General features: G+C 42.7%; 1 protein-coding gene across 1 annotated transcript; it reads left to right on the top strand.

The window, feature by feature from the left end:
* Nucleotides 1–1,552: 1,552 nt before the first annotated feature.
* SLC35G1 (solute carrier family 35 member G1) lies at nucleotides 1,553–7,836 on the top strand. The gene is made up of 3 exons (XM_075504844.1): nucleotides 1,553–2,060; nucleotides 6,244–6,424; nucleotides 6,965–7,836. The coding sequence occupies exons 1-3, from the start codon at nucleotides 1,853–1,855 to the stop codon at nucleotides 7,722–7,724; spliced, it is 1,149 nt and encodes a 382-aa protein (XP_075360959.1). The 5' UTR covers nucleotides 1,553–1,852; the 3' UTR covers nucleotides 7,725–7,836.
* The last annotated feature ends 2,064 nt before the right edge of the window (nucleotides 7,837–9,900 follow it).

The following is a 9,900-nucleotide window of genomic DNA, read 5'->3' on the forward strand; positions in this document are numbered from 1 at the left end:
CCATAGAGGAAAGATATAGTAAAGCTTTCAGTATAGACTTTGTAGAGGACTATGCTGATAGGAGCTTTAATAAAAATAGTTTATATCTAGTGCAGCAGATATTTACTTATTTTCTTGGTTTACAGCAAGAGGAGTTCAGATAATGTAAATCTTTAGAAAGAATTAATCCTGATTTCAAGACAAACTTTTAAATTTATTTATCTTTTTAAATAATTGATATAACACATCTAATTTTTAGTTAAGAATAATTTGTGAAATAATTCTGGTCATTTTAATCAAATGCTAGCTCCGAGATAATGAAATACTTATGGCCTCTGGTGGGTTAGCATGGACTATAAAATGTGCTAAATCAGAGACAAGGAAAGCTTGAAATAGCTTTTATGAGGTAGCTTGAAGGAAAGCTTGAAACAGTTTGTGTGAAATAGCTTGTATTTACCATTTAGTACTCATTTTGCTAAAGCTATAGATTACATTTCCCCTTAAGAATACAGAAATAAACACTGATTAATTTATGCAGCTAAAAGATTAGTGTGAGCATAAACCTCTTACTTGAATAGAAATTCGTCCCTATTTTAATTATTGATAACAGCTCAGCTTGCTGAAAAGAGAAGAATTTTAGCTTTTGAAATTTATTCTGCTTTTCTCTGCACTCTTTGATGGGTAAGGAAAAAGGGCTACTCTGTATTTCTTTGCACCAGCTCCCCTTTCTGCTTCCCCTGCCAAAAGACATAGGCGGCATTGTTTTAAGGAAAACATACCACAAGAAGGTGGTTAAATGATTTTTGTACCCTACTAACAATCCTGTAAGGCTTTTCATACGCACGCAGAATGACTAAATCGCCCACCAGGTTCCCAGCTCCATTTTGACCTCTATGAATGCAGCTGGTGCAGGCAGCTCTTCCACAGAGAGATGCTGCTGCTGCTGCTGCCACTGCTCACTGACATGGCAATTAAATGTTAATGGGCCCACTGAAGGAAAGCCAAGCTATTTAAATCGGTGAGGAGATTGGACCAGTAGGATTTCAAACTGTGACACACAGAATATGGAAAAGCTGTAATAAAAGCTCAGTTACCTCGGTGCAGATCCTGCCTATGAGCAGGCTGATGAGCCAATACCGTGAAGTATCAGTCCCGTGTACAGTTAAGAGCTATATACTTTTATTTCAGGCGCTCAGATGATGCAACAACGCCCCTAAAATAACTTTGCGTCATCGTTTTCCGCAGTTTGACTTCCTTGCAAGCGCACCGCCTCAGAAAGTTGGTCAGCGGCAGCCGCGGCCTGTGCCGCCCCGCACCGTGCAGGCCGCCGCGCACCCACCCCCGGCGGCACCAGCCGCGCCTAACGGTCACCCGGCGGGGGCCAGCCCCGCTCCTCCCGCCGCTGCCCCGCTCCTCTCTCCGACGAGGTGAGAGCTCCCCCTCCCGAGGCGCCGCAGCCTCGCTCCTCCCCGCCGAGCCCCGGCGCGGCCCAGGACCCTCGCCCCGGCAGAGCTCTCGGCTGCCCGCTCCGCGTCCCTCGCAGGGGGCAACCGCGGGCTGAGGGGACACCGGCGAGGAACTGGCAGAACGCTGCCGCCTGTCCCGGGAGGGGCGTTTGGCTCCCTCCGGGCTTTCAGGCAGGTATCTGCTGTGGGAGGGGGACCGGCACGCCGGCTGTTTCCAGGCGGGCCCTGACTCGTGGGGTGTAAGCCGCGACCTGCTATAGTCCCCCCGCCCCGCAGCGCCGTACACCCACGGGGCGGGGGGAGGGAGGCAGCCGGGCGGCGCTGGGCGGTGGCACCGCATGCGCAGGAGGCCAGGTGCCTGCCGGCTTGTGAGGAGCCGGTAGCATCGCGGGCAGCCCGGCGTCCTCATGGTGCTGTGTCAGGGCGGCGAGGCCGCCGCTGTTCCGGCAGCGGGCGGGAAGGAGCCGGAGGTGCCGCTGAGCCGGAAGGACGGTGTGGGTACGGGGCAGCCTTGCCTGTGCCCGGCGCCCGGCATGGAGGCGGCGGGCGCCGAAGAGCGCCGCGTTTGTGGCTGCTGCTCGGGCTTGTCCTGGCCGCGCTGCTGCAAGGCACCCGGTGAGGAGGGGGAGTCTGGCAAGCGGGGCAGGGGGGGCAGCGCCCTCCTGGCTGGGCTACCGGCTCTCGGGGTGACATTGCTGGCGGGGCGGAGGAAGAGGAAGCGGCCCCGAGGGCACCGGGGCTCACCGCACACGGCGGCGGGGCGCGGAGCGAGCTCGGGCGGCCGCAGAGGGCGCCCGGCACCTGTGCCGGCCCCGCCGCCGGCTGCCCGCGGGCGGCAGGCTGCAGCCTCGCCGCCTCCGAGCCGTCCCCGGCCGTGGCGGCTCGCACCTGGTGCCGGGCGGCTCGCACCTGGTGCCCGGCGGGGGACACCAGGCCCCCTGCGAGCGTGTTCGGCGTCGCCCTCTTCCTCCCCTTTCTCTTTACTGGAGAAGCCGGCCTCTGGTGAAGAAATCAAGTGAAGCGGCAGGCACACCCCCTCTGTGGCGCCAGCCCTTGTGTGTGTACGCCGGGCTCGGCTCGGGCCGGGCCCCCGGTGCTCCCCCCCCCGGGAGCGGGCAGAGCGCTCGGGGCCTCTCCGGCCGCGCACCGCTCACTCCCGTCTCCATGGGCGGGCTGCTGCTCCGTCCCTTCTACACGTAGGTCTGTGAGAGCTTCGGTAGCGATTATCCCTTGGGAAAACAGTACTTCCTGCTGTCAAAGTTTTAAAGTAAGACTTGACAGGTTTGGGTAAATCGAGGTGCCTTCTAGCAGTGTGAACTTCTGGCACTGTAAATATGTTGAGAAGGGGCATCAGTGCTGTTCAACAAGTCCATACTTGCAACCGTGACTTCCTTGGTAATTCTTACCTTGCTTTAGTGTGAGTGTACTCTTTATTTTGTCTTAATCCGTGCTTCTTGGTCACTTTGAATTGTTAAAGCCACAAATTTATTGTGAAATATGCAACATATTTTTGTAAGTTTAATGTGCCTTCCTTTTAAAACATAAACGCCATCTTAAAATAATTTTTGAAGTTGTTATCTGAAGTACTTTAGCATGTGTAATTTTTAAACAACTTCACTGAAAATGTGTTTCTCATTAAATATGGACTATAATTGACTTTCCAGCAGAAAATGGATAAAATGGTGATATTTGTTAGCTAGTGAGCTCTGGAGAGACCAAAAGAGATAGCATACTTCACCAGTGAAATTCACGTTAGTATCACTTCTGAGGCAAAGCATGGGAAAAACCCAGTATTTGAAATCTTGAGAAACTTACAGTTATTCACCAAAAAAGACCTTTTTTTTTTTTTTTTTGGTAGTCTGTCTAGCAAAATGTTAATTGAGTCAATGGCTGAACTTTATGAATCATGGCTAGATCTTGTCTGCATGACCATGGTTAGTTCATACGCAGGCTGTTGTGCTCCTGGCGCTTTCCTGAAGCCTGTGAGAGAGCTATTCTTCTGCTTCTTATGGTGGGAAGAATGGATCACCCTCTTCTGGCTTTCCTGAAGGTCTGGGAGAATCACCTTCTCACTGACTGACCACCTTCCACATAGCCAGTACTCTTCTGCCTCTACTACTGTTCTCAAGATGCATGTATGTGAGAAGTGTCATTTTCTTCACTGTATGCATTTTGCAAGTATAAAAGCTGTTTGCAAGAAAGCATGGCATTAAAACGCAAACAAAAAGAATTTACACAGAAAATGGCGTGTAGTGGGAGGTGTTTGACTATGACTTAAGACAGGAGTGGAAGATTGTTTGAAAGTCTTACTTGTGGAGATGGCTAGGGAATAAAATTGGAAAACCAAATCTCAAATCTGTAGCCAGTCAGAAAAGAGGACTTGGGTACTACCTGAAACTTTATTTTTAGACTGTTACGCTTTTTTAAAAAAGCATGAGTGCTTGAGTGTTTTGATGGCATTGGGCTAGTGTTTGGAGGCTTAATATTTTGTGGGGTGGGAATGTTATCTTAACCTAACTTCTCCTTAGAACATATTTTGAAATAAGTATTCTTCAGAACTGCAATTCTTGTTTTTGGTGGAAGAGCTTGTGCCATTTTATTTTTAAAAGGAAATAAAACACTTTCTCATTGCACTGAGTACATGCTTTGGCAATACGAGATGCTGATGGTTTAAATTCTAGTATTACAAGATACTGTTTCTGGTAGGCTTGGTATATTGGCTAGCTTACAAAAATGAGTTCCTTGTGGTATTTCTTTGTCCCTTCAAATCCGAAGCTTAGTTCTGGGTACAAGATCCTTTCATCTTACTTTGCTTTAATTTGATTGGTTTTCCATTTCAACACTTCCATTATTTAGATTGGCTTCATTCTGTAGTAATCAGACAAGCTATCATGCCTGAAATAAAACTTCATAGTTCTGTTTGTGCTGTGTTCATCCATAAGCCAGCCTGGGTTTGGATTTCCCATTTCAGTTATAGGGCAGTCTGATTCCTCTTGCTTTAATATTAGAGGCGTTGTTGATTTTGCAGTTCTGTTGCATGACTGTGTGGATTAGGACATGACATAATTCATGAACATTTTTTAAATCCACTCTGTGTCATAGTTGATAGATGTCCCAGTCCAATGTTGGTTGGTGGTAGTTTTTATAGTCACTTTTATGTAAGTGGCTGTTGCTAAATATAAATATTTCTAGTAGAAGCTGTCATTCATTTTCAGCTGTAGTGTGGCTGGATTCCTTGAAAAGCAGGCCTTCTGCCTACTTTAAATTCTGGTTGCAGTTGTAAAGCCTAGGTCTCTAGAACTGTTAAAGCCAGAATCGGTGCTATACACACTGTATCAGCCCGCAGTCTCAGCTCTTAGGTAGTAAGAAGCAGTTTCTCAGCTTTGAGTGCTGATCTCAAGGAGGATCAAAGTGGTTTGTGACAAGTTTTGTTGATTTAAAAAAAAACACACACCCAAACCAAAAAAACCCTAAAAACGATATTTAGTTGCTAAGCAACTCACAGCAGTGCCCTGCTGATTATGTTTTAGAGGATCCATAAGGCTGGCAGGCTCCCACACTAATGTGAGATGAGGCACCCTTTTATCAAAACACTGCCTAAGGGACATGGAGTTCTTGCTCTTATCTTTAGAGGGTGTTGTAGGAGAAAGGCTAACTCCCAATGTTTTATGCAGAGAGAAAGAAAAGAGGTAGTGAGGTAACACCCCACTCTAGATGGGTTCTCTTTTCCATGGTGTTCACCTCTAGGTTCAGTGGAAAGACTGAACCTCTTATGCAGAAATGCAATAACCAGAAGGTCTGGGTTCTTTGGAGACAGTGTTGAGGTCAGCAGCAGTTCACCGTCTCTGTTTGCTTTCCTTTTTCTTTTTTTTTTTTTTTTTTTTTTTTTAAATAGTTGAGGGTGGAGAAGATGAGTGGAGCAAGGAACAGTATGTCACTGAAGAGGGCCTAAGGCAATGGGGAAACTTGAATAGCAACCGTTAGACTTGGGAAACTACTTCAGGAAGAGAAAGTCTGATAAGTAAGCATAAACTAAGGTGAAACTAAGGTCTTCGTGGAACTGTGATAGATATCAGTACTTTAAGCAGGCCTATGATGTTTTAAAATCAGTCACTTAAATTTCTTCTGCTTAAAAATGTATATTTGATGTTTATTTGAAGAAAATATTTGGATTCTTGCAGCAAGATAAAAATGTTATAAAACTTCTGTAGGTCTTGGTCAAATTTAGAATGATTTAGCTGCAAAATAAACATGAGATATAACAGAAGTGAGGTACTGTACACAATTTTTACATGTGTGTGTTTGTGAGAAAGGAAATTAAATTGTTGCTTAGGAACCTTAATTAACTTAATAATCAGATGATTCCCAGGTAATAAGTTTCAGTGTTTCAGAATCTGGCCATGGACCATTTTGCAGTCAGTTGGTCCTTGGGCAGTGGTCAGAATCATACAACTAGTCCTATAGTGAATTGCCCAAACTAGTCTGATGCCTCCAAGAAGTAAAGCCTACTAACTCATGTAGAGCTGAGAGAGGTGTAGGAATGGTTTTGTATCCAAAGCGTTAGAGTTCCTCTCTTATCTCCTGGTTTAAGAAAAAAAGGAGAGCTGCGATGGTCAGCAAAACATATTTTCAAGGTAGGTCTTGTAAATACACGTAGTATTTGCATTTGTTTCTTTTGCTTCCCCTGTCCTCTACCACAAGAATAGCTACAAATGTGTGGAGCACTGCAGTACGTGGAGCCACCTGATCTGAGAAATCTTCTAATAGATCATTATTAACGGGAGTTTATGTGTTGCAGGAACAAAGAAGAAAGCTGCCTGTCCAGGACTTGGTCTGTTTTATACCGTACTGTCTGCCTTCCTTTTCTCAGTGGCCTCTTTATTTCTTAAAAAAATAGAAGACGTACATTCAGTGGAAGTGAGTGCATTTCGATGTGTTTTCCAAATGGCATTCGTTCTTCCTGGTTTAATATACTACAAGTAAGTGTAGAAGATGTTTAAATTTAAAGTTATTTCTTCAAAATAGATCTAGAATTATCACTCACATATCAGATTGCAATATTATTTTAATTCAGACTCCAAGTGCATAACTGCATTGTTTTGTATTAGTTGATAGTTTGTTAATACAATTCAGAAAACTGAAAATCTCTGACTCCCTGAATTGTAGAGGTTTTTACAGGGATTATATAAAATGTATTGGTCTTCCATGAAGCGGTGTTCTTAAAAAAATAGAAGGTCATTTGTAGATACTCTTGGGTTATTTTGCAAGCAAAAAATTAATAGCTAGAAGAACAGGTTCTGGACTCTGAATGTGATTGGGGGTGGTGATGGGAATAGATTGGTCTGTGATCAGACAGTTAAAAATAGTTTGATAGTTGAGATAAGTCCCTCATCTAGAAGGGTGTGTACAATCTAGAAGGGTGTGTACAATCTAGAAGGGTGTGTACATTTAAATGTGGTTGGATGTTGGTCATGAAATAAGCAAGCCAGTGGCATTAATGTGACATTTCTGTTTTTCAGAACAGGCTTTTTGGGACCAAAAGGTAAAAGAATTTTTCTTTTCTTCCGAGGATTCCTTGGCTCTAGCGCAATGATTCTTCTCTACTATGCTTTCCAAGTCATGCCGCTAGCTGATGCCACTGTTATAACTTTTAGCAGTCCTGTTTTTACATCGTTGCTGGCATGGATCTTTCTCAAAGAGAAATACAGTGTTTGGGATCTTCTGTTTACCCTCTTCGCAATCACTGGAGTGGTTCTTATTGCCAGACCGCCATTTCTGTTTGGGTCAAATGTTACGGGGATTGAAGGAAGTTACACAGATCACCTTAAAGGAACTATAGCAGCAATTACAAGCACAGTGTCTGCAGCTTCGACTTTTGTTATACTAAGGAAGGTGGGAAAATCTGTGCATTATTTTTTGTCAATTTGGTATTATGCAGTCATTGGTTTAATTGGATGTGTTATAGCATTGTTTGTTATGAATGAATGGCGTTTACCATATTGTGGTAAAGATAGGGTTCTTCTAATATTAATAGGCTTGTTAGGGTTAGGGGGTCAGATATTTCTCACAAAAGCATTACAGATAGAGAAAGCTGGACCTGTAGCCATAATGAAAACAATGGATGTGGTGTTTGCTTTTATTTTACAAATTCTTTTTCTCAATCATCTACCAACTTGGTGGACTGTGGGTGGTGCCCTTTGTGTGGTAGCTAGTAGTTCTGGAACTGCCATTCGTAAGTGGCGACAAAGCTTGAAAAAAGCTAAACAAAATGAAATCTAACAATACAGACACTAATTCATTACAGAAACAAGCAATCTTGAAATATACATACAATATTTATTTTTATTTATTTAAAATATCTCATTTACCAAATTGTAGTACCAACTTATATCCAATAAAATAAGTTGATTAAAAAAAAATAATTGAAGATGCTTTAACAACTGATTAGGTATATACTTTTCTTTCTCATATTTAGGTATGCAAATCTGAGAAGTAGAAGGATATTTAAAAGTTGCTTGCTTCCTATCAAAAGTGAACAATAGGTTTTTGGCTTTTATTTTCCTAAAATTCCTGATTCTCCGCTACTTAGACTGTTTCCCTATACTTCCGAGCAGTGGAAATCAGTATCCCGGGCTTATTTAATACTATTGTGTGCTTGATTACCAGAGGGATTGCAGTACAAAAGTTAGAAGGGAATGAAGAGTTATAATCTGATAAACATCCAACTTTTATAGAACAGATAAAGCTTGCACATTTACAAGCTTTCTAATTTTTTTTGCACAAAACAGATGCCAAATGGGGATTTATTTTTAATTTGGATTCTAAAAGAGCAAAAGCTATTTCATCTTTCCAAGTAATATCAAGAGAAAATTAACTTGTGAAAATTATCTATCAGCTTTGCTTTCTTTTAAAAAGAATTTTAAATGTTTGCACTTGCTTTACAGACATAATGAAACAACCTAATATCTGTTTTTTTAATGTGATTTTCCCAATAAACATGTCTTTAGTTGCTGCAGTCTCGGTGATGAGAGACAACAGTTAATTGTATACCACTCGCAAATTAGCCGTTTCTTGTGGTATGGAATGTTATGCTGTAGCTGCACTTTTCTTTATTCTATGCAAAAGATTGTATTTTTTAGGTATTTAATATAGGTTATTTTAAATGCTGCTTATGACCCTTTTGTTTAGATTCTTTTGTACAAAAGTTCTTTATGAGACCAAGTTTAAGTCTTCTTGGCCTTCATAAAGTTAGGAGGATTTACAATAAAGCATTTGCCTGTTTCCTAGGAATTTACAAGAGTGCAGAGTAATTGCAGTTTCACAGAAAATGCAGGTTGGCCAAGGTCATAGCAGAGATTCTACAGAACAGGTTTGAGGAGAGCTTGGTGGGAGGGTGGAGCTATGCATACACATCTCATGGCATGGAGGCATCCACACTACATCGGGCAGTGCTCGTGGGCAGCTTCAGCCCCGTTTCTCCAGCTGGTCCTTTTACATCTGCACTTAATCACTTCTCTTACACATCTTCTCAGTTTTATAGGCTTTATATTGATAGCAACAAATACTACGAAAAAAGGCTTGTGTTACTGATCTTAGTGTCCTTCATGTTTGAGGAGGAATATATGTTTAGTTAATATCTGTTAGTCTTACGTACTTTTGGGTCTTGTCTCTAGTGCTTAAAGAAAATTTTAACTTGGATCTTTATTTGGTCCTTTGTATCATGAGGTGGTTTTCAGTTATTTACTCTCTCCAGTGTTTTTCTAAAGGAGAATGCTGTGTTCTGTAGACTTGATACCCGTTTTTGTTTTTTTTTTTTTCAAAATCACTAAAGGTGGCGGTTGTTTTCTTATTTTGATTTACAGATGTCTAGTCACATTTCTTTTGCCAATAAGCATTGCATATTGGCAGGGCAGATGTAGGGACTTGAGTCCTGAAGGACTGGAATGTGTATAGTACTTTGGGATGCAGCTGGATGCAAGGAGCCATCTTTGTGCAAGATTCTGTATGTAAACCAGCACCCTGAATCTATATATGTTCATGGACATGAGCAGATTCCACTTGAGTGATAGAATCGGTTCCTGCTTATAGCTGTCCATTCTCTGCTTCTCCTGAAGGTTGAAGTTCAGCTACTGCTGACAAGGTCAGGAGTAGTATGAAACTGCTTTCACATCTCTTTAAAGCCTGATGTAATAATAAAATTCCAGTTTGGCACCCATTTCACTTAATACTTGAAATTGTAAACTGGGATTGTTTCTCCTGCTGCTCAGCCATCACTGCCATTGAGCAACAGCTTTCAGGGAAGGGAAGGAAAATAGACTGCGTTTTTTACTGCTTCACTTCATGTTTAATATGCATGTGTTTGAATTGACACTTATAAAGGTATGGTTCCAAAGCAGTTCATATTGATGTAAACTTGAGTTGTCAGCTAGTTCTGCTCCCTCGCATTGGCTCAGTG

The sequence above is a fragment of the Mycteria americana genome, chromosome 6 (assembly GCF_035582795.1).
Source record: "Mycteria americana isolate JAX WOST 10 ecotype Jacksonville Zoo and Gardens chromosome 6, USCA_MyAme_1.0, whole genome shotgun sequence".
In the NCBI taxonomy this organism is placed as follows: Eukaryota; Metazoa; Chordata; class Aves; order Ciconiiformes; family Ciconiidae; genus Mycteria; species Mycteria americana.

What these genes read in the sequence shown, in the direction of transcription:
- SLC35G1 (XM_075504844.1), top strand. Translation starts at nt 1,853, where the DNA reads ATGGTGCTGTGTCAGGGCGGCGAGGCCGCCGCTGTTCCGGCAGCGGGC. An exon ending in GCGCTGCTGCAAGGCACCCG is followed by an intron (nt 2,061 to 6,243) that starts GTGAGGAGGGGG and finishes TATGTGTTGCAG; the next exon opens with GAACAAAGAAGAAAGCTGCC. An exon ending in CCTGGTTTAATATACTACAA is followed by an intron (nt 6,425 to 6,964) that starts GTAAGTGTAGAA and finishes TCTGTTTTTCAG; the next exon opens with AACAGGCTTTTTGGGACCAA.